This window comes from Xiphophorus maculatus, chromosome 12 (assembly GCF_002775205.1).
Source record: "Xiphophorus maculatus strain JP 163 A chromosome 12, X_maculatus-5.0-male, whole genome shotgun sequence".
Lineage (NCBI taxonomy): Eukaryota > Metazoa > Chordata > Actinopteri > Cyprinodontiformes > Poeciliidae > Xiphophorus > Xiphophorus maculatus.
The window spans coordinates 12,190,550-12,216,323 of NC_036454.1; the positions used below are offsets into that span (position 1 = coordinate 12,190,550).

The 25,774-nt window shown below is 35.0% G+C and overlaps 1 protein-coding gene across 3 annotated transcripts in view; it reads left to right on the plus strand.

Annotated features, from left to right (window-relative positions):
* grid2 (glutamate ionotropic receptor delta type subunit 2) overlaps window positions 1-25,774 on the plus strand; it is a 452,662-nt gene that overhangs the window by 280,252 nt on the left and 146,636 nt on the right. For all 3 annotated transcript variants that reach the window (XR_002753592.1, XM_023343824.1, XM_023343825.1), the window contains exons 5-7: window positions 8,507-8,560; window positions 17,601-17,774; window positions 22,896-23,057. Coding sequence is in view for 2 of the 3 variants with exons in the window: in XM_023343824.1 (XP_023199592.1) it covers window positions 8,507-8,560; window positions 17,601-17,774; window positions 22,896-23,057 (390 nt within the window). In the remaining variant the exon portion in view is untranslated. The remainder of the gene's footprint in view (window positions 1-8,506; window positions 8,561-17,600; window positions 17,775-22,895; window positions 23,058-25,774) is intronic.

The window sequence follows — 25,774 nt, forward strand, 5'->3', positions numbered from 1 at the left end:
GCTGTATGCATAATTTCATAGCTATTTCAGAAATCTGGTGATGCTTTAATTTTAATTAGAAAACACATTTGTACTGTTGTTGGAGGAGACCACCATTTGTACAGGAATGCAGTTACTGTTTCCCGTGATGGATTAGTCTGCTTATATTTGTCTGGCAACTTGGTTTGGAAAATCCATTTAAAATAATTTAATTGAAAGTATTAGCTCTTCACATTTGTAAGCCATACTCAAAAAATATATTTAGATAAAATATCACATAAATTATGTAATCTTCCCCTTAAAATGTTCCTCTTTAAACTTTCCCTTAAAAAGTTTGTCATGTAATCAATAAAAAAAGCTGTTGTATCCTGAGATTGCTCCATAAATCAAACTTGGAACTCTAGTTAATCACGAATTCAACATTTATTCATAATTACTTTGTGAACAAATAACATGTTTTACCAAATGACTTGTTTAATATTTAATTCAAAGTTTAGTACATAGCACTTGATTCAGTGTTTTGTTTCGATTTGATTTCAGCTTAGAAATTGGATGCATAGATATGGAACTTGACACAAAACCTTGGTGAAAAGACTTTGAAGTAATTTATAACCTTCAAAGCAATGATGTAGTCCCACCTCTACATCAAACCCAGGTGTGCGTAGTCAATATTTGTGTACTGTACTAAAGTTAAAGAAATTTAAACTTGGATACAATACTACCTACTGACATTTTGATATGTTTAATAAGAGAGAAACATACACAAGCATGTATGTTTGAGTTTTTGTTTGTGAACATTCATAGCTTTAGACCTAGTCACTCCCATGTTCTCAACCTTTCTTTTTTTTTTTTTTTTTACAATAAATCTGTTCTTGAAACGCTTTCCAACATATCAACAGACAGCCGAATGGTTCCCTAATGAGTCTGAGGCAGATGTGAAAGCAATTAATGGTTAACCATCTAAATGTACTCGAAACTCCCGTAGATCCAAGGATGTCATAAACTCACACCCTTTTACCTGCTGCTTGTCTTTTCCTCCTCCTCAGTGATGAAAGTAATGCCATTACTTTAATCTGACAAACTGACACACATTTTGCATAGAAGTTTGTACCAGTAAAACTACTACCAGGTACATTTTAAGTCTCCAAATATCCGCTAAAGAACTTGGAATTTGCAATTTGTGTGTTCACCTGTCTCACTTGTTCTATGCTATACCCTCCCAATGAGCACAATACACCTCACATTCACTTGTAAAAACACAATAATGTAAAACCAGGGAGGGAAAAAAACATAAAAGGGTTTGAGTGTAAACATTTTTATGGAATAGATTTTCTCGCTTGACTATTCTGGCTAGCAAGCTTTGAAATTGTACCTAGTTAAGAGAAGGCAAGTCAATATTTTAGATAGAAATTCTTATTTCGAAGATGTAACTTGAGCTCAATTTAATTGACCTCAGGTTGGTTTTATGTTTGCTTAATTAGGTTTTTTTTTAAATTTCTGGAAACATTTTAGAGAGTTTGAATGTAAGAATGCAAAAATCAAAAGAAAATAAGGCAAGTTTTAAGGAAGAGAGTTTTGGACCTTCACAAGCCTTGTCCATCATTAAGTACAATTACCAGACGTGTCATAAGACGTACGCAAACTCATGTCACAAATTTCAATGGTTCTAGAACGGATGAGATGATTTCATAAAAGATTTTGAACTTGAGTTGAACTGTCACAACAATGGCGTATGACTTCACTTGGAATTGGTCTCTTTGACATGAAAAGACTTGATCTACTACACCAAATAGAAAGTCTCTTATAAAGGAAAATTGCAGGCGGTGCAACTAACCCTGCCAGGCACATTATTCAGTCCTCTGCACTCCCCCTGCAATTTGTCAGTATTTTCTCCTCATGTTGATATAAGCATGCTGCATATATTGTGGTGTTTACCTGCTTTCCTTTTGCATTTACAAAGACTCCAAAGATTCTGAAAGGTCCTCTCATTCAGCACTTTGAGTAACATTCAGTATAAATAAAGTTGCACGTCAGGGTGTTTTGGCAAAAAATAATCAAACACATTAAAACGGAAAAAGATGAGTTAAGTTTAATAGCCCCTCTCCAGTTAATATCAAGCAGGTGGATTACCCACAAAAATATGTCCTATGTCTTTATTGTTTGAGTTTAATTAATAAATTACAAAAGTAACACTTCCAATACTTTATAGTTTAGGTTTAATGACATTATTATGCTAAAATACATTGTCTATTTATTGATCAATGTGCAAATTTTTAAGATGTAGTACCTGTTTAGAATAAATAAATTTTCATTACAATGCAGCATTTTGTACTGTCACCCTTACATTTCAAGAATCGGTTAGTTAGATTTCTTAGTATGAGTCTTCGTGCTTGTTCATGTCCATAATCTCCACATCTAACAAAACAGAAAGTTGCACAAATTACAGGATGATCGAAGATACAAATTTGAATTTGAAACGCGTGGGCTGAAGACTAAAGTAGAGAGGCAGGAGCATGTAATTTCAATTTTTAAATGTACATAAAGAATTATGAATTAAAGTTGAAAAAGGAATAAATGTATGCTTAATGTCATCTGAACAACTATGATGTTTTATGCTTGATAATTTAGTCATGGAGCCAAGAAGTGTCATATGTACAGCTTTCAGTGCATATAGGGCAAGTCTCTGTGCTCTTAACCACAAAGTTAGTGCCCCAAAACAGGCCAATAGCAGCAAGATAATAACGTCCAATTAAATCAATTTGATCACAAAGGTAATTTTTAAGCAGTTGTAAATATCATTTGATTTGTTATTATAATGATCTGGTGCTACTCATACAATATTTTAAATGCTGGTTTGTACTGGTTTGTTACAGTTGGTTAACATGGATTTTATTTTTTCATTTTGGGTAGAAATGTTTTTAAAATCCTGGCCTGGAGTTTTTCTGCATAGAGTTTGTATGCTCTCTCTGTGCAGACATGGTTTCTCTGCGGGAATTCCAGCTTCCTCCAGCAGTCCAACTGTTGAACTGTTAGTTCAACTGAGTGTGTGTGTACGTGTTCAAGCATGGTTGTTTGTCCTGTGTGTCTCTGTGTTGCCCCGCGATAAACTGGCAACTTGTCTAGGGGGTACCCTGGCTATTGTCCAGGGACCGCTGGAGACAGGCACCTGACCCCCCTATGAACTACATAGTTACTACATAGTTCAATAAACTATGATTCGTTATGTTCATACTTGTATATGTATTTGAAATCCATGCAACCACGAACAGAAGAATGTCACAAATATATAAGTGCTGAGTACGTGCGTATGTACAAACTATGTAGTGTAAAAAGTATAAATTAGCACTTCTTCTCCAGCTGTCTTTTGCTCTCTCTTTGTCACAGGCCCACATTCCTCCCAGTTCTTGTATGTATTTTTGTCTTTCAACTTTCTTTATTCAGGTGGAATGGAAGATTTGTGATGATAACAGTAATTACACACCCCCACAATGAGACACAGACGCTGTGTGCTTGCACCCTTACAGGCAGACACAGAAACATTAATTATAGTGATCAGAAAGCAGTTTTTGTTAAGACATGTAGATGCACAGTATTTTATGTTGTGTCAGGATGAAAAATATGTCTAAATCCTGACTAAATAATGGAACAGCTGGACTTTAGGGGCTGCAGCTTTAAAAATTTATATGTGCACACGCATGTTGACATTTTCTTTGTAAAACTTTGTGTTCTTACTGTTTGTGCTTGCATGTTTATGTATAGTGATTAAATATGCATAGTTTGGAGGGTGGGTTGAAGACTGTTTGCATGATTTGGTCACAAATAGAGCATGAAATTACATTACACAACTAATTTTAATAGTTTTTAAAGCAGAGAAAGTCATTTATTGTTACCGCCCACTTTGTGTTCTTAAGTTTGCAAGCATAATTTGAACAATACTTGCTACTTTTCTGTTTAAATTTGATAAACACATTTGTTTACCATTATTCTCTTTATTAAACTGTTGATTTAATATCCATACATAAAAAATAGTCTACAATAAATCAGCTGTTCTATTGTGTATAGTGGTTGGTCTGTAAAAATTAGTAATGTTGATTGTACATGGAAAAAAATGTTTGACTAATTGTTGAGGTTTTGAAGTAGAAACCTTAAATATTCTACCCATTTTATCCATGTGGTATTCATGGACAGAATCTCAACGGGTCTTGTTTAGGATCTTAAGCGTATCAGCGTTGCTTTTCACAGAAGCGAATAAATTTATGTATTTAAGGGTCTTATTGATGAATGATGGTAGGATGGAGTGGGAAACAGAAAAAAAAGAACACGTTGAGGCTTTATCTACAATAAATGTTGTGGTGAACATAGAGCCGAGACAACAAGCAAAGCTTTCTACTATTCTAACCCCCACCTAGGGTCATGAAATATGGATCATGACCAAAATACGTAAACATGGATGCAAGTGGTCAAAATAGACCTTCTATAGGGTGTCTGAACTCAACCTTAAAGATAGTTTGATATGCTCTGTCATCTACAGGGGAGCACAAGGTAGAGTGTCTGCTTTTCTGAAGAACTTCTCCATTAATGCTGCCAGATTGGTCATATATTTCTACCTATTAGACTTGTGAGAGCATCAAACATTTATGCTCTCATAAGCTAACAGTAGTGGATTGGAAGAAACAACTATTGTCTTTGTTGAACTCTTCCTGGAGTGACAGGTGGATGAAGGTCATTGCAGGATCAAAGTAGTAGTTGACTGTCTCATGGTCTCTCAGTAGAACATATACAAGACTGGTGTTGTCGGTGCCATTGCAAGTGGTCAGAGTTCAATGTGGCTTCTTAAGACTTTGAGTAAAGGCTTACTTTTATTGACACTGGGTGATTGGATCTGCCTTATACCACAAAGTTTATTTTTATTCTATCTTCTAACTTTAGAGAATAAGATTTGTAGAAAAAAAATCTTCTGCAGTGCTGGTCAGAGATGTCAGAGGAGTTTCTTTCTTGACCTGAGGTGAGGCATGTGCAGGTGTCTCTTGCCTATCTGCTGTATTGCCATTGAGTTGTGAAGCTCTGTGTATGGATATGAGGAAATGCAGAGGTGAAGCAGAAATAGTGTATTGAATAGCTTGAACCTCTGGAGAGACATGTCTACTGCTACAAATCTGCCTTTTCACTAATGAGCTTAAAACATCTGTTCAGATGGATGGCAGTAGTTGGATATAATGGAAAAATTTGAATAATTTACTCCAAGCAGTGGTTCTATACAAACAAGGAAAAGAAGCATGATGATATTTATATTAGTTCACCCATTTTGCCTGCAAGTCTTTTGTGAAAATAACATTTAAGGATTATTGGGGTGAATGTTTCATTCATGTAATATTAAATAGGGTTCTGTTGTGCTTCAATTCTGCAAATTTAGAAGACATCATTTATTCACATTTATAAGTGCCACTGACACTACAATGAAGACACTATTGCTCTAATTTATTACTTTGAAGGAAAAAAAATATTGCTTCTAAGCATTCAATGATTCTGAAACTATAATTTGTTGACATAGACAAATTTTGAATTTGTGCTTGTGAATACCATCTATTCACATGTAATCAGATTAGTAAATGTTTGGGTGAGAAAAACAGACATTAACACACCTGCTTGTAAGGAAACTTTGTAGGCTTTGTTAAGAGGGTTCTTTATTTTGCTTTTTAGTTTAGTAATATCACATTTTGCCATTTTAATCTCACCCTGAAATAACTAAAACATTTGTGAGACATTTTCTAAGACAATTGTCTTAGAAGATTAACTAACCATATTCTGAATGTTTATATTTTTCTGGTCCTTTAACATGACATTATTGCTACCATTTACTCTATAATGCTTTTACTTCCATTTCTGACGCTCTTCTGGATATTTTTTCAGAGGCTGAAACAGATATAGCACTGCAGTGTTGGGTGGATTTATCACTGAGATTTTTTATCCTATATACATTTGCTACAAGCTGTCATGTTGGGTTTTTTTTAAATTAGATGTGATTCTTAGAAATCAACTCAATTTCCCTCAGCTTGTTTCATCATTGATGTCTGCTGCATGTACTCACTGGCTACGTTATTCAGTACCCCTTGCTCATACTTTGTTGAACTCCCTTTTGCTGTTAAATCTGTTAGAATTATATGTGACATTAATTCAGGGAGGCATTGCAAACCTTAGTGAACGATTTTAGGCCATATTAACATGATTGCATCATTATCAGAGGATGTTTTGTCAGCTACACATCCATGATGTAAATATCTCTATCCATCACTCTATTGGAGTGAGATGTAGTGACTGAGAGAGAGCAATGGACCACAGTGAACTTATCATTTTCAGACAAGTTTAAGATGATTTGACTTTTGTAACATGGTGCTAAGATTGAGATTCATCAAACCAGGAAACATCTTTCAATTCAGTTATTAAAAACTTTTGGTAAACGGGGATAAAATGTAGCATTACTAGTTTTTAGCTGACAGAAGTATTCTTCAGTGTAGTCTTTTGCTACTTTAGTCCATTTGCTTCAAAGTTCAACATATGGTCGGTTCAAAGATGGTATTCTTCATACCTTAGTTGCAAGAAGGACTTATTTTGCTTACTATTGCCTTTCTATCATTCTAACAGTCTCCCTTTACTTCTGATCTCAATATGTGCCATTATTTGCACATCTGATTCTCACTGTATATTTTCTCTTTTTGTACCACTTTCCAAAATCATAAACAAGGAGAGGCGTCTGCATGTGTGTTTGAAAATCCCACTAAGCATGTAGTTTATGAAATAGACAATTCAGTTAAACACTACTAGCCATGGCATTGTCAATCTTCATTCCATCAATGGAAGTCATTATCACAATGATTTTTTTTGTTTTTAAATTCAGTGAGTTGTCACCATGTTATTTGTTGATTATATTACCGAGCAGTTGCACAAGGGTGCCTAATAATGTGGCCGGTGAGTGAATCTATCTGTCTAGTTCAGGGGTGGGCAACTCCAGGCCTCGAGGGCCGGTCTCCTGCAACTTTTAGATGCATCTCTACTCCAACACACCTGAGTCAAATAATGAGGTCATTAGCAAGTCTCTGAAGAACTTGACTGGACTTAGGAGGTGATTCAGCTATTGGATTCAAGTGTGTTGGACCAGGGAGACATCTAAGAGTTGCAGGACACCGGCCCTCGAGACCCATCCCTGGTCTAGCTGATGTAAACATTGTCTGGGGCAGAAGAAATGATTTGAAACTGCATTTGGCCATCTTTGGGGATCACTGTCTTTTTGCCAATAGATTAAGAGAGAGTAACAACACATAACAGTTTGTTAGTTTTTCATTTACGCTACCCAAAGAGTCGGTTAACATATGTAAATGGCAACAGAAATCTTACCAGATTAGACACAGAGACATCTCTGTCATTGTCTATCCTGAGAGAATTGATGTCACTGTTGAAACCATGTTGTCAGTAAATCAAATGTTTTATGGTAACCCACAATGTTGTAGTGAAAAAGTTTTATGAAGATAGAATGAAGGCTTAATTCACTGTTAAACATGTTCTTCCACTGCTTTAGTAGCTGCTTTTGTTTATGTCGAAGCAGTGTTTTATGGCACTGTGCTCTATAGTCACCCTAGGCAATTATAGGTAATGATATATGAGTGTGTGCTAGGGGTGGTGGTAGGGTTGCTTAAGCAGGTTGCAAATGGAGAAGAACCCCCTCAGCATTCAGACAGTTAAAAGTGATGGGATGAGAGTCGAGGTGAGGCAGGATACGTGAGCAAAGATTGTGCTGGATGGATAGGACAGATGAGGGGTGAAAACACAGTCAGTTTTGTAGTTAGAAAATTAATGAGTGTCAAGTTTGCTGCTCATTACTGAAGGTTTCATGAACGAGGTTGTTCAATGGCAGATTTTAATTATTTTAAAAAGTACAGGAAAGTCTCTAAGTAGCTTAGTCCGGATATGTAAAAATAGAATATGTCCATGCCATTACAGTTAAGCAATTGCTTAGGTGTTGGCTACGAGTTGACATGTGTAAATATTTAAGTTGGACTATTAAGAATTCATGTAAACAGTTTTCTTATTCTTTGTGTGGAAAGCATGTTCTTTCTTTGCATTGTTTGTTCCACAAAATGTATTTCAGAGGCTGTTGCTGGAAGAGAGAGAGAATAATGAGTGCAGCTTTGAAGTTTTGTCAAATATTTGTAAACTCTGAAAATCTTAATTTTAAAATGCAGGCATGTGTGTTTTGGGTTTGCTGCTAGCAGACACATAAGCAGGCTTTTGGGTATTTGCATGTTTTTGAAAAAGCGTTGCTGCTTTGATTGATACCTTGAGCAACTTTGATACCTTTTTTCCAGTTATATAGGCCAGGAAGACATAATATCTCTGATTTAGAGCCTTAAGATGCAGTGAATCATATAACCCCCCCACAAATCATACAAAAACCCAAATTATGTGGTGTTCAAATCTTCTACTTTCATTTCTTTCTTACAGTGCTGTATGTGATGATTGTTTTCTTTTGCAGGTGGTGGAGACCAACCTGGTTGCCTTTGATTGTCATTGGATCCTGATTAATGAGGTGAGAGTCAATGAAAGAATTTAATGGCATTACTTGTGCATTTGGTTCTCCTCACTTTTCCAGTTCTAATTGAAATATTTATTACTTGTCTTTCTGGTTTTAGATGTTTACTTAAAATAGACAGAAGATGTTTTTTTTTTCATGTTGCACCATTCATACTCAAGCAAAATCAAAGCTCTTTATAAAAAAAAGTCAATGTTAGAAGGAAAATGAGTTAAGAACAGCACATACAATAAAAAGCAACTGAAATAAGGAAGGGGACAAGGGTAAACAAGGGATAAATGAGTGAAGAAAGGACAGTAAAAGGTACACATGGAATAAATGAAGGAAGGAAAGTAGGACACAGGGAAGAGAACATACAACTGTTTTTGTCTCGGCTGCTAAAGGCTTTTTTCATCCTTTCCCAGACCTGGAAAATAACATCAAATTCCATGGTTTTCCAAATTACATAGCCACCTTGTTCCAATTAGTAATCTTTGGCATTCTGCTTCCCTGCGGTATAAACACAACATGACACATTTAGCCCCTTGCCACTAGGTTGGTCATTAATCCATATTTATCTTCCCATCAACCCCCCCCCCCCCCCCCCCCCCCCCACACACACACACACACACACACACACACACACACGCCCACACACTAAGCAGTGGGTACAAGAGATAAAAATAAAGGAGAATTACAACAAAGTGTAATTTTCAGCTCACCAGGTTTTATGAGCATCACTTAAACATTTTGAACATTCCACCTGCTGATTGGGAGAGATGCCAGGAAAAGGTTATTTCTGTCCTGACGTTAAAAATGTAAATATGCAGACTTTGCTCCACTGTACTGGGATTAACTTGGACTATGTGCTTTGTTGAGATGAGACTAACATTGAGCCTTTTGTCAATAAACAAGCCAGGTGGGTTTAGGGCCAAAAAAGGATGAGAGAAGAGAATTAGAACAGAAAAAAAGAGAAAAGAGAGAATAAAAAGATATGAATGGGGAGTAATTTTATAATGCACCATAATCTAAACAAGAAGGACCACGTTTTAAATAAAATCAGCATGACAATGGAACCTTGATTAAACTCACATGTAATATATGTTTCCACAGATTTATAATTTCCAAAATGGCACAAAGTTGTATCAATCCAAGGTTTCCCCCCAAAAACTTGCTAAGCCCGGTGGTTGGGGCGCTCAGCAGTCATTCATCCAGCAGCCCACCATGTTTTTGAGTTAAAAATGTTTAAAGCTGACAGGAAATTTGAAAATATCACTTGATAATTATGTGTTATTGGAATATTGGAAGATTAATATTTGAACACCAGCTATAAAGTCTTAACAAATGCTAACATAAAAAAAACGTAAATAAATAAGCAATGCTAAGCCTGGTGGGGGCACAAGTAAAGCCTGGTGACCCTCCAGGCTTATAATGCACTGTGGGAAACCCATTTGTAATTATTTGTAATCTGTCAAATGAAATCTTAATCAATTTACCAAAGTGCCATAGATCTTAATTCACTTTTTCTGTCTCTCAATCAACATGTTATTGTCAGCTGAGCCAACTGCACCACTGACATAAAGTAAAATCAAGGAATACATTTTAGTAAGTTAACTGTCTAAACATTTCACAATGCTCCTCGTAAAGGAAAGACAAGTTTGGCCTAAATTTTTTTATATTTTGATGAACATTTGCCACAAACCATCTTGCAGTACACATAGTAAATCAAGAAATAGTATTACACCATGTGATGTTATAGTTTTAAAGCTGTGGCTTAAAAGACATTTAAAGACAGAATTCTGAAGGTTAAGACATGTGGGGGAAAAACTGTGGTTGATAACTAATATTCTTCAGAGTGACCTGAAGCTTTTAGATCCCATCTCATAATGTATACAACCTACTGAACCCAATAAAGCAAAGACTTTGAAAAGAACCACTTTTGAGGGACCTTTGAGAGGTTAGATTAAATTTAGCTTTACCTTTCAAAGATAAGCCACATTCTTTCTTGGGTGATGTTCTTTTAAGTCTCTAAAGTTTTCTTTATTGCATAATGTTGATTAAGGGTGATAACATTTTAAAAAATCGCTATGCATTTTAAAACAATGCATCAGAAAGTGAAGGACAGTTTGGCAATGTGTATTGGTTTTCCAGTTTCACAGCAACCTGAGTCCAACAAAATAGTAGTGAGAAAGTAAAAGAGGAACAGTTTAAACTGGCCAGCATAAGCCCTGACCTAAATCACAGAAAACCTTTGGAGAGTGCTGCCAAAAGCACAAAAGGACTCCTACAAACTTTAAAGAGCTTAAGCACAAAGAAGTGAAACAGTGGCAGAAGCTACCAGCTGACAAGGGACAGCAAGAAGCTTCTTAATGGCTGTAAATAAAAGACAATAAACATTGAGCTGTTTGCTGCTGAAAAAGTTTAAATTATGATATTTTATGAATACCATTTATCATTTCACTACTATTTTTCTGCACTACTGTTTAGTGACTAAACAGTACATTAAGTTTTTTTGTTTTTAATGATGTGAAACTGTTACTTTCACTATTTCTTTCACGAAGTAAAGTATTTTAAAATTATTATTTCTTATCAATCCTAAATATCTAATGTTGTACTATGTTAAGCTTTATCATACTTTAGAGTTTACAATGTCTTTCTGATCAATTTTTCTGATCCATATTTATATTAACTCATCAGAAGGAATTTTGTCATGACAGAAACAATTATTCTTTACTGCTGGCTGTAAACTCATATTAATTTAAAATGACTTTAAAATGTCCTATATTTTGTTTATAATAAATTAAAGGAGTCTGATCTTACTTCATAAGTAGTGCAGTTTCAATACAAGAAAATACATATTTCATCTTTTTAGATCTCTAATTGCTTTCCTTGGGAATGGACTATTTCTTTAAGGCCTTACAGTGAAATGACAAGACATAACAGGTGGTCCATTCACAAATGATAGAAGCCTGAGTTGGTACAAAAAAACCAACTCAGGCTTCTTCGGTGTGTCTCAGTTTCTTCCTCTGTGTTCCATTTTCAAATCAAAGCCTGTCATGATTCTCTGAAATGCTGCAAGGCTCAGTGGACCTATTACTTTCGCAGTAATGCCAAGTATTTCTGTTTGAAACAAATGTTTGTATGCATCACATTCATTAATGCTGCAGGAACAACCATAGTCAACCATGCGAATGTCACCCCTGTTATATGAAGGTTTAGATTTTTTTTCTTTTTCAAAATCATGACAGATGAAAGGCTGGAACAATATTGTCACCATTTGCTTCTAAATACTTCAGAGAAGCCTTTAAGAATATGTTTATGTTTTTTTGAAATGCTAATACTTGTAGATGGGAGGGAGATGAGAAAAAAGAGGAATCCTGGGTTCTGCACTTAAAGGAATAATGCAAACATCAGAACAAAGTATTGGGGAAACAACCACTTGTATCAGTGACTGGCTTCTTTTATTGAATATTTATTCGTCTCCTACCTGCTTCTTAAAATGAATGTCATATTAATATGAATAAAGTTTTATAGCTCACTCAAAAGAGGAAATATGTTTTCTGCATTTTGAAGACATAATGTCATTCTCATCCTTTGTTGGATTACAAGGTCAAGCATCTAATAAAGAAGTTGTCTACCAGTTCTTTGCAGAAACATGTGTGCTTTGAATTCCAACATGAACCTGACAGCAGAATTCCATAACAGACTATATTTCTAAACTTAATCTTCCAAACCTAAAAAAATACAGTTACTAATATGTTTTAAAAGTATTTATATATTCAGTTTATAAGACAACTTTTTTATTTTTTATTATTTAAGTGCAGCATACAGCCTGCCAGCACCCTGGCTCCTGTATTGGTGGCCTCAGCTCCATATCCTCTCAATAAGATCTTTATTATTTAGTCAAGATATATTACAAGATGACATTGTAAACTCTAAAGTATGATAAAAGTATGATAAAGCTTACCATAGTACAACATTAGAATTGATAATATTATTATTTATTATTATCTCCTATATTTTGTTTATAACAAATAAACAAAATAAAAATACAATAAAGATAATAAAGAATATTCCTATTTATCTGAAATCTAACTTTGTAAAGCCATTATTTGTAGTTAGTGTCTTCTAAAAGTTGTAGGCTCTCAATATAAAAACAAGGAGGATTTCTAAAAGATTAGCTAGGCTAATCAACCCTTAGGATATACATTTCAAATTCCCATTCTTAACATTCATTCTTAAGACTCATTCTTAGAATTCATTACACAATCCTTCACTGGCAGAAATCACATTAACCTTACAATTAATTCAATTTAATCAATCAGATAATTTTATTATTATTGGTTTTGTTAGTTTTATATGTTTTAATTTACATGAAAATAAAATGTTATAGCTACTAGATATAATGTTACAGCTATGTTATAACATTATATTTCATATAATGTTATAATATATAACATTATTTATAACATTAAATGTTATAGCTACTAGCCTTGAGGAATTACTACAGTATACAGGTTCACTGTTTGAGCAAATTTGTGAACATGGTAAAACCTGTTTCACTAAAGTTTTTATTTAGAAACTAATAAAAAATTTATAAGCTGGCCGCAACTATGTCATCGACGATTTAGTTATAAGCACAATATACCAAATGCTATGGATCAACTGTTGATGAGAGCAGAGGAGTTAGAATACATTCTAATATATAATAAAATACTATTTCTTTGGAGAATGGATATTTTAATGGGCAAAAGTGCTTTCAATCCCTATAGATTATTATGCATGAGAGGATACTCTATGGTTGTCATAACTCAGCTTTATCTACAGCCAACAGTCAGTCAGCACCACTGAAGGGAAGTTCACAGCTTATAATTGATCATCCTTCCGTCACCCATCACATTCTCTCCTCTGAGGATCAGAGGATTTGAAGTTGGGAAGACAAGAAATGATAAGAGATGCTTACGGCTTCTCTTGCTTCCTGTCATTTGCTTAAGTTTGGAGGATAATTTCATTTTTGATCATACTCATTCTAAATCTCTTCATCAAATTTAACTGTCCTTCAGTCAATTATCATCTTTGTTTTTATTGTGCAGACCTTTTAAAAATTTAATTTTCGTAAGTAATTTTGCTTCCATTACACCTTTTAGCTGAAAACAAGCATCATAAACTCATAAATGAAGATGTTATCTGGTAGGTTATCTTTCTACAAGCTAATGTACTCTAAAAGCCTCTCTGAAATTAGATGGATTTAGGTGGATGGATTTTTATGCTATGCATATAATTTAGACATAAGAAAATTCTATGATACTAAAAATTTCACAATGATGCAAACACCGAGCATTAGATTGTAGTATTCTAGCTATCTTAATGGTTTGTTCAGATGAAGCAAAAATAGCAAGCGAAAGCATTAAGACATTATGTCCTCAGCCCTGTTCCAGCCATGCTAGGCTTTTTTTCCCTGATAGTTTACCAAGACGCATGAGAGATGCATCTCAACTGTTGCTGCTCCACTTCCATTGTCTTTCACTGTTCTCGGTTCTCCATTAATATTTTGCTTTCGTCATTATCTGGCTTTATGAATATCTGATTTCCTCTCCAAGAAAAATAAAACATTTTAGAATGTGTGTGTTCTGGCAAAAACAAGGTGACAAACTGTGTGGGTGGCAGAGGTATAAGCAGAAACAGTCTTTTTCTCGATAGAGTGGCACAATAAGGGTTTAGTGTTTGTCAGACAAAAAGGCAGAGGGATTGGCTAAAAGGATACAGAGCATTGAAGAAAGTAGAAGAATCGGGAAATGGTGCCAAGATGAAGTGAGAATTTTGCTTTTGACTCTCAACTTCGAATACGGCACTGAAGACTAGAATTTAATGGCTTCTGGGTGTCGAATGAGGGAGATTGAGGTCATATTTGGATGCTTCTGGGAATGCTTGCAGCCTTAAACTTCCAGTTGATGTAAAAAATAGTTTATGTTTTACTTTATATTTGAGCTGCAGTATATCATGAATGTCACAGCTTACCAAGAGTTTCAGTATTTAGATAATACCACAAAATTCTTTGTGTAGAGTGACGTCTTATTTGGCCTCTATCCGACTTGAAATCAAAATAGTGGTATCAATACAGAATCAATACACTCTCATTTTTTCTAAGCAAGAGGAAATAAAGTTTCCTAAAATTTTAATTTCCAGTAAATGACTGAGTGGGTTATTGGAACTTAGGAAAAATAACGATGGGTCAATAGAACGTGAACGAAGAATTTAAAAGCTGTTTTACCTGGGTTTTTTTAACCCTTACTTCAATTGAAATGATTTAAGAGCAGGAGTCAGCTAATTTTGAGTCCTAACCCCTCAATGCATTTATGTTATAAAAAAATCAAAGTTGTTATATCTGCTTGAAAATTCTGTGCACTTTTACAGTGCAGCAAAATAGCACTTTGCATTTCATCAGTTTTACTACAACTCACTCATCAATGATGTTCAGGACCCTGCAGTCTTACAGTGAAATATATTTGATCCCAAACGCAGGTTCTACAGGATAACCTCAGCATAGCCAGCGGCTATTATGTTCTGATCTTCCATCATCTAAAGCATGGACAGCTAGACTTCAACAAGTGTAATTTTTTACACATAGAGCTCTAGATATGCTGTAATACAGTTTTTTTAAACTGTCCACATAAAACACTGTGCAGGTCAAAAATTGTCCATGCAAAATGTGACTGCCAACTGGGGTGCAGTTAATATTCCCAGCATTAGACCAAGAACAGGAATTGTCAAGAATTCAACCATAGTCATCTGCACCACTTACACTATTTTGGAGTATATTAGACTATTTGTTGCCTTTCAAAGAAAACGAATTGCTTACTCGAGGTGTCAGGGGTCAGTATCTGACTTAAACTAAGAAGTTCAAGTATCTAGGTGTCTTGTTCATGAGTGATTGAAGTATTGCAGGCGTTGTTCCGGTATGCTGTTTCAAAGACAAATCTGAGCAAAAAAACCTCCTGATTTAATTGTCTTCTTTTCCTCCATTATAGTTATGAGATATGGTAAATGAATAAATGAGAATAAGATCCAAGACTCAAGCACCTGAAAATGTGAAAAATTAGAAAATGCCTTGAAATTTCCTTGTCTGAGATGCAGTGAATTCCTGATAACGAATCTCTGCATTTATTCCTGAAACTCGATCTCACATAAGCATAAGATGATTGATGCCTAAGCCAACAGATGGATACCTTCATTTAAAACAAATTAAGAATATTAAACAAAACTATTGTCTTTTATCATTTTCATTTGATCTTATTTTATTGACTTTAGAGATCAAATAGGACAAGGTAAAGCTATTTAAGACTCATTTGAGTAGGAGCTAAATGCTGACAGAGCAGAAGTAGTTCTCCTTTACCATGATTCAAGTGTGGTTGTGTCCTGTACACACAAGCATCTGCTATTCATCTGTGTCACATTCGTTTTACAGTAGCTGTTAAAGGACTAACAACTTTGAGGAGACTGAAAGTCATACTAGGTGGTGACTGTTTAGTTTGTCCACAGGGAGAGGTAAATAGAACATGACAGTGGAAGATGCATGCTCAGAGGACAAAACTCAAAATTATAGTTTCCTGCTAATTTTTGTTTATGCGGACTGATCTTTAGTATTCCTGTGCACTGCTGCATCTATATTTGTTTGAGTTTAGATCCTTTGAGTGAAGCCGTCTGGATCATTTTTGCCAGCCGATTTTTTTTTTGTATGCCCTTGACTGCTTGTAGTGAATCTTAATTTTGTTTTGGCCCACAATTCTGCTGTGCTTAGCAGGGTTAAGCATTTCTCTCAACTCCAAATCATTTTTTTCCTTTTTTTGATGGCTTTGTGACTAAATCCTTTTCAGAACTTTGATAAAGACGACTCTTGGAGTTTTGCCACGTATTAACCCAACAAGACAACAAATAAATTCCTTACTGAAGAATTCAATTCCTTAAGGCACAATTACCCCTTTGTTACTTTTTTCAAACTTTTCGTTATCTATGTCACATATGATTTTTTTTTTCACCTCTAGTGTTGTGAAAAACAAGAAACAAGATTTGACAGAAAAAGGAGTGTAAAAGCACCAAACAAAGGCAAACTATTGCACATAATTAATCTGTAGCAATTGATTTTTAATAGAAAATAGTTTTGCATTAAGGGTTTAGGCTATGGAAGAGGGTAATTATTACATGTCACACTGGGTATTCCAATATTGCCTGCAACAAAACTGTATCATCATCATTGATCATACTACAATGACTCTCAAGTCTTAATGAACGTTAATAGCTTTCAATTAAAATCCACCAAGATTAGTCAATGAGGTGTGATACCTTTAATATTATAGCTTCAAATATAAAGGTTGTGTGATAAATTATTTATGTATTGTATATACACACTCTGTTATCCAAAGTACTATCCATCCTGTCAACTGTGCTGCCATGTGAAAATGAAAAGATATCAAAGATGTTTTGCATGATCGGACGGTTTCAAAACAACCCCATAAAAAACACTTGCACACAGATTTACACGAATCAGCAAACTCACATAAGATGTCCAAACAGACACAGAGATAGAGAATCACTGAACATGTATACAAAGAAAGCAAAGGCTGCCTGGGTTGGTGGTGGTGTTTCCTCCACCAGGGACGATAAATGTCAGTTCTCATCTTGTCATCATATGACCTCCTTGCACAGAGGATGGATGGAAATCCATGAATGGAGAGCAGCTGGGAGACATGGTGTCCTAGGGCTAAAATTAGCAATGAGTACTCCCTCAAGGTTTTGCAAGGACATACCGAGGACATGCAAACATGCGTGGTCATAACAATTGCATGAGCTTACACACCCCAACAAACCCCCACACAAATGTGTGTTCTTTCTGCCTTTCCGGCATGTATATTTTCAGGTTCATTATACATTTTTATTGGACAACGCTTGAATGTGGAGTTGATGGAAGATGTTTATTTACTCCCCATTAATTTTTTTTCTGAACTTTCATCTTGTCTCCACTTCTAACCAGTATTTTTTTTCTCTGTTTACACCCTTACAGGAGATCTCAGACTATGACTTGCAGGAGTTAGTCATGAAGTCAATTGGCCGGCTGACTTTAGTTCGCCAGATGTTCCCGATGCCCCAGAACACAACGCAGCGCTGTGTCAAACACAACCACAGGATTAACACGTCCCTCTGTGACCCTAAAAGCCCTAAGGCTCAGCAGCTTGAGGTGAGTTTGTTTGGGGATTTGTCCAGAGTAATGATCAAAAAAATTCAAGTATACTAACGAAGCATAAAATTATGAGTCAGCAACTTTCTCAAGTTAGTGGATGGTGATTAGTGTTCCATGACCATTTTATTTATTTATTTATTTTTTTACATTTTATTTTTTGTAATTAAATATGTTGACAAAATGTATTTGAGTGTTTAAGGTGCAGACCATCTATGTTCAATAGATGTAACATTATGGCCACCTAATGTGTTAATAACCCTTTTATTAAAAAAAAAAAGTCCCTACTTGTCAAGGCATGGACTCCATTATACTACTGATATAAGGGTGTGCTGTAGTATAATAGCAACAAATGTTAGCAATCGATTCCTCAAGTCCTGTAGGTTTTGAGTGTAAGTCTGATTTGTTTCCAGCGCCTCCCAAAGCTTAATTGGATTGAGAGTAAGGGAGCTTGGAGGCCAAGCCAACAACATAAAATGTTGTTGTCCTCTTCAAACCAATCTGAACCATTTTTGCTTTATGACAGAGAACATTATCCTGTGGAAAGAGACCACAGCCATCAGACCATAGAGTTCCAATCAGGAGAATATGTGGTCTGTAGCAATGGTTGAGTAGATTGCATGTGTAAAAGTAACAACATATTTGGCAGGACTCAATGTTTCCCAGCAGAGCACCACACTTTTCTATAATACTACAAAGAATGGCAGTGTGTGTAGCAGATGAACGATCTGTGAGTGAGAAGTCCAGCAATACGTTTTGTTCACCACCAATCACATAGTTGGCAACAAAACTAGTTGTGACTGAAAATAGGCCAAAAATTTAACATTTGCTCGAAGAGTTTGGATTATTTTTAGATTGGAAATGGCCACTTTACTAAGTGGCCATTTAGCAATTGTCTTAAACATCATTCCAATTATTTATGAATTTTCCAAACTCTTTCCACTGTTTACAGTGCGGTGGTTAGCATGTATTATTGAGAAAAAATTGAGACAAAAGCTAATCAGATCTGATGCAAAATATGTGAAACATGAGATGTACCACTGACACTGTGGGAGAGCCTGAATGAAAGCTGCTTTTGTACTATCAGGCTTAAACCAGAGAAGGCAACTTTTACCATGACACTGACCAAAAGCAGGAATAAGTACAGCACTAAACTGTCTATAGGATAACTTCCTAACTTAAACTTAAAACAATAACCTATCAGAACACTGAAGGGTAACATAAAGATGGTTTATATCCAGTTTGATTCAGCTTAAAAAACAGGAATAACTTGCCAGCACTCTTGTATTTTATTATGACATATTAGCTTTCTTCTGGATTCAAAGGCTTTGGAATGAATAACAATTTGGTGATTTGACATTGATGTTACTTGTAACTATGAGGCAAAACATTTATCGGTTTGGAAAAGTTAGTCCATTCTTTTTCTTTTGATTTGATCTGAAACAAATGTATTTACCTTTGTCCAAATAGTGAAAGTCTGTTTTTTGTGAGTGTATGTTTTTTTTTTGTTGTTTTTTTAAATAAATCCCCTCAAGGCTGGCAGTATATAGGAATGGGTACATCAGCCATTGAGCTGCCATAAGATTGAATGGAAAAAAGGCAAAGGAGTCTTAGTTATGTGTTGGGACAAACTTGTAAAATTCAGTTAATGTTCTCTTGATTGATGTTGTGACACAAGACTCCAGAGGAACGCGTTTGATGAAAGATGAAAATATACCGGTGACAGAAAAGCGGTCATAATGTTTATGTGGATAGCTCCCTTTCAGTCTGATCCCATTTTATGCTTTCATCGACCATAATCATGACACAGATGTATGTTCCAATATGTGGTTAGGTACATATTTCTTTTTTATGTGAATTTTAAACAAATTAAGGTAATTTATGCCTCCAAGGTTAATAAAGAGCTCTTGCTGTAAATGATGTGTGCAAATTAAACTTGCGTGTCCAAACATGAAACAAGATCTTCTCAAGGTTAATTAATAATGAAACCCTTTCAACATATCTATTATTTTAATGGGTAAAGGCTGTAAAGTTCAGTCTGCTGCTGAGGACTGAGCAAATCTTGTGTATTCCTGAATATTTACACATCTTTACATGGAACTGAACTGTTTGCAAGTATTCCTGGGTATAGATAGTGGTTTACCTTAAAAAAGGAAATAGGGGATGGCAAAGAAATAAATGGGGCAAATGAAACAGGAAGTGGGCTGAAGTAACAGATCAGCTTCAGTCGAAGAGGGGCCCAATTTCACACTGCAATGAAGCACATCAACTCAAACTGACCACACACACACTCACACACACAGTATGTCTTAAATATGTCTTGTATCATGAAAGTAAAATTTTTTCACTTATTTCAAAAAGTCGAACTCATATATAGATTCATTAAACATATAGTGCAGTATCTTCTAATTTTGAATATTATGATTTGCATATAAAACACAAAATTTCATGTCCCAAAAATTTTGAATATTGTCAAAAAATATAATATTGAAAACTCATGGTGTCAAATCTGAATCAGCCAACTAACTCAAAACACCTTCAAAGGTTTCCTGAGCCTCTGAATGGTCTCAGTCTGGGTCAATAGGCTACACAATGAGAGAGAAGATTGTTGATTTGTCAAATGTTCAGAGGAGTCATTAACGCCCGCCACAAGGAGGGTAAGACATAAAAGGCCATTGGTAAAGAAGCTGGTTATTCACAGAGTGATGTTGTGTAATAAGTGTGATAGGAAAAGGTGAACCAGCACCATTGACAGCCTGGAAAAGATTGTCAAGCCAAATCCATTCAACAATCGCAGGAAGTTCACAAGAAGGGGGGTGAAGCAATAGTCAGCACCTGCGGACAAATCCTACATGCTCTGCCTGTGTTTTGGAGAAAACAAAAATGAACTTAGCGATCCAACTTTTCTTTTTCAGATGATGGTAAAGTTTACTTTTGCAAATAAAGTTCCAACTGAATAATTGGTGTAAAACAGAAAGAAGTAAACAGTACAACAAAAAGTCTAAATAAAATGGTTGTCACCAGCAAAGAAAAGTGTCCCACCTTTTCTGTTCACTGTGTTTCTAAAATGCCCAGTCAACATAGCCATCTGCCTGGAAATATTAGATCACTTCATGCTTCTTTCTGCTGACAAAGTTTTATGGAGATGCTAATTTCATTTTCAAGCAGGACTTTGCTCCTGTCCATTCTACCAAAAGTACCAAAAGGCATTTTTGTTTAAAATATCCTTTATTTAATGATCTTATGTAATATTCTAATCTCATGAGAGATTGAGTTTTCATCTTAAAACCATTGTTCTCAAAATTACAGAAAATAGAGGCTTGAATGTGTAATGAATTATGTGATTTTTATTTTCTGAAATGTTTAAAACTATATAAATAACATTTTCATGACAACCTATTTCAAAATGTACCTGTAAAGCATTTTTCATAATTTCCATAAGTGTGTAGAAATGTCTTAACATTCTAAGTTTAAAAAAGCAATAAAAAGTTCCAACATGAATAGATAATACTTAGTAATGTGAGCCAACAGCGAGAATGACAACGATCTAGAATGCATCTATTAGCCTGGGAATAAATTAAACCATGTCCCTCTATTTTTTTCAGAGAACCTTTATAGGTCTTGTATTCCTCAGTAAAAGGATACTGTGGTGCCCAAGAGCCTCATTTGCTGAGTCGTCTTTGTTGTTTTGAATGTTTCTGTCATACATACTGGCAGTAATGGTCTGTCTTGGCAGATACATGGTGAAGGGAGCTGTCATAATGTTTTGCATGAGATGACCCGTGTTACAACTCTGGGACATAGCAGCATACATCCTGATTAGCTAGTCTGTTCTAATGGTAAGAATAGTAATAAAAGTGTAATTTTCAGGTTTGACCCTTTTTGTATGGTTCCACTGTATCTCATTAGAGTACCTTTTCTTCCTTGTGAGTACAAAGCAAGCTTTCATTCAGTAAATCTATATATTTTAAGTCAAAGACATGTCTTTAGCTAAGCAAAAGGAATAGCAAAGTGGTCATTTTTATATGGTCATATCCTTTGAAGTTGTAAATACAAAGCTGTGCCTTTGTGTGTGTGTCCAAAACAAAGTAAGTATACTGCCTGCCTGTTTTTGATGTATAAAATGGTCCCTTCTGAAATTATAGCTTTTATTTCTTTGATGCTATCATGTTCTTTTCTGAGTTTTCAAAAAGAGTAACATCTGCGTTTGTTTGCGTGTGTGAACAGATTCATCTTGTTTCGTCAGTCTATTTGGTGTCTTTTTCATTAACATGAGGACAAGAGGCTCAACAGATCAGTCACTCACAAATCGATTAAGGACTGAATGGACTGTCCTTGTTCCTTCTTGTTCTCTTTTGTACTTGTATGAGTCAATGGCCTATTGGCAGCTAATGTAATTTTTATTTGCATGTTGTTCTGTGGCTGCTTGATTGTTAACGTATAAGTATTTTTTTTATGGAAAATGGGGAATAAAAGAAAGCCACAGAAAAAGTTAAGATAACTTTGTTAATACCACTGTCAAGTAACTGTTACCTTCACCTGTTAAGAAAATGTATATATCAAAACCAACCTAAAAGAAATTTGTCTTTGCATCATAGACATATCTGACACCTTGAAACAGGCCTCTGTCTCTTTAAGAACCTCCCACCCTTTCCGACACTCTTAATTTACCTCGTCATCACAACAATGCTTTTTTCATGGTGTTTCACAACCGTTCTTAGGAGCACTGCAACTTGTGTGATAAGCTCAGCAGACATATAGTGCCACCAGGTGTTTGCTAATTGCTGCTGGAGCTATGTGGTGGAGGGATGGACTAGGGGTGCTTTGTGGGGTAGGAGTTCAGCTATGGACTTTCAACCACCAAATGGCTATCAAGGGAGATTCAGGAACTTCTCAATTATGAATGAAGCAATACTTTGGCTATGTGTTTGATGAGGGAATAACAATATATCATTATACAAAGCTCAAAACACTGATTGTGCATAATATCCTCTTTTAAATTATAGAAGATGATGGAATGTTTAATTTTGGCTCTTCATTGGGAGACTGTATGTCCAAACCATTCTAATTCACATCTCACACTAATCATTTTAAATGTGTTGCTCATTTATTTCTTTGCAGATCACCAATCGTTACATCTATGATTCCGTTTTGTTGCTGGCCAATACCTTCCACAGAAAGTTGGAGGACAGGAAGTGGCACAGCATGGCCAGTCTCAGCTGCATCAGGAAGAACTCCAAGCCTTGGCAAGGAGGCAAGAGCATGCTGGAGACAGTGAAAAAGGTAGGGGTAACTGATAATGGAAAAAAGAAATTACCAATATTATGACTACAATAATTCACATGTTTTACGGTTAGCTCTTGAGGGTGCATGAATGCAGATGTGTGTTTATATGTATATATGATTTGGAATGATGTATCAGCAAGACTCTACCTCCTTAAGTCTTAGTTTCAGCTGGTGCTTAAAGTGTAGCCAAAGCGAACACCAGGAGTCCAGGAAGAAAAGCTTTTTTAATTGATTTTTGCCACTGAAACAGCTTTTATGGCTTTTCTAAATAATTTTAAATACCAAAAAATGCAGTTCTTATTTCATGGACCTAATAAATGTATTACTAAAATTAAAAAAAAAAAAATTCATTCAATGAACAACATCACTTTGTCATTTTTTTTCTCTAGCATCACTCATCATAGTTGGTTTTAGAACTTTTTTTAAACACTAGAATATTAATCACAGAAATAAAACAAGAACTTTTGTGTGATTGTGAGATATTTAGGTTACTAGCATTTTATATCTGTACATAGAAGAAAGTATTAAACTAATCCTAGATTGCAAAATACTTACAACCTGGTAATTTTTATTTCTTCTTGTTTCTGTACACTGAGAGGGAATATGGTGACCCAAAATTAGCTTGAGGAGATTTTCTGTGCGCCTGAAAAAAAGAAAAATTAAGAAATCACAAGCAAGATTTGCTCTAATTTTAACTGTCTACAATATTTCAGTGGTGAAAAAACCCAAATGTTTCAAACTTGAAATAATGGAACATGTACTTTAATACTGTTGTAACTACATTAACTCTTAAGGGACTATGGTTCCTTATGACAACATTACATATAATACATGTAAGGACTGCTAATGCTAAATATTCTCTATATATATAAATATATAGCTCTTGGATCCAAAAATGCATCTAAAGAAGAATAAAACAAGTTACATTTCATTCAGTCTGGGTTTTGTTCGTTATTTGAAGTGGAATTTGAAATATGACACAGTAGACGTTTTGAGCCGTACATTAATTCAAAGACCTCCATTCTTTTTATTCTCAATAAAAAAACTATATCATTTGACACTTCATTTGCAGCAGATAATTTTATTTATTTATTTTTTGTATTTTAACCTTAAGTTTAAAGTAGTTATTGGCAATTCTTTCATCACAGTTAAATTCAATTGGATAGATGCCCTCTGTTTTGATATTGATATAAAAATGACTCGAGGGACAGTACTTTGACTGAATGATGAAGCCAAGTGAAATGCTAATTCAGAATTAGTGTTAGAAAATAATAAATGTGTTGCAATGGCTTTCATATCCATCTTTGTGTTTCACCTTGAGATCAGGCTGGGTTTGGCAAGACTTTCATCAGCAAATTTCTGGCTGTTTAACCAAGCCTGATGACTGTCTCAACAGAGATGTGTTAAAAAGCCCAAAGTGGTGATAGAGTTTAGTTCAGCAGTCTGGCATCGGTTCCATTTTGCTGTGTATCAGCAGTGTTTTTTTACTCACTGTGCATGCCTGGGTGTTTAATCAGTGTTTTGGTATGTGAGGGCATTATGATAATGATGAATACTAATTTGCACTTGCTGATGAGGGGCTCTATTGATGTTGCTTTTTGGTTTCTATTGACAAATTCAGAGTGGGGAACAAATTGAAGCAGGTGAAATTGCTCCTCTTAGCCTAAATTATGTGTTTCATTTGTGCTGTTGGCAGACTGTCATTGCTTTAGATATTGCTGCCTTTCAGTCTCAGTAACTCCAGCATTTTAGATTTGGGATTCCTGTCAACATTTCCTCACCATTGCGGAAGTACAGGAAGCGCTGTGATAAAACATAAGGTTTTCCACTAGCTTCAATGATTATTATTGAAAATACTTTGATGATATGTAATTTCACTTCTTTTTTTTTTAACCCCAAACAACTTTAAAGGATGAAAAACATGTCAAGTCCTTTTTTTCCCTTTGTGGATTTATCAATATAAATTCCAGTAAGAACAATATATAATTTGCATAGAATTTTAAAATTGTACTAATATAACACATCAACATTTTTGATGTATTACATCAATTATATAAATATGTAAAATAATAAATATTGATCTGGTCATTAGCAGGACTCCGGAGAATGAGACTTTATATTATATTATATTATATTTATTTAATGCATCTATATGTCTATAAATTTTGTCAATATATTTTTTAAAATATACTGCTCAAAAAAATAAAGGGAACACTCAAATAACACATCCTAGATCTGAATGAAAGAAATATTCTCATTGAATACTTTGTTCTGTACAAAGTTCCATTTGCACAACAGCAGGTGAAATTGATTGTCAATCAGTGTTGCTTCCTAAGTGGACAGTTTGATTTCACAGAAGTTTGATTTACTTGGAGTTATATTGTGTTGTTTAAGTGTTCCCTTTATTTTTTTGAGCAGTGTATATTTAAACATATGTAAAACCATTGTATGTTTACCTGATAACTAGATAAATTAGCTGTCTTGAATTCTAACAGTTGTGAGCAAACCTAAGCTGCATGTAAATTTAAAGCCAGAAATCAAAACCTAATGACAAGAAGATATAAAGAACCGGAATTCAACAACAAAGAAAACAGAAATTGGATTTTCTTTTTCATAAAAATATTGACCACAAGTCTGGGTCTAAATAAAACTAATCACACATAGCCTAGAGCAGGACTCCTCAGATCCAGGGTTTGAGGGCCATTGACCTGTGG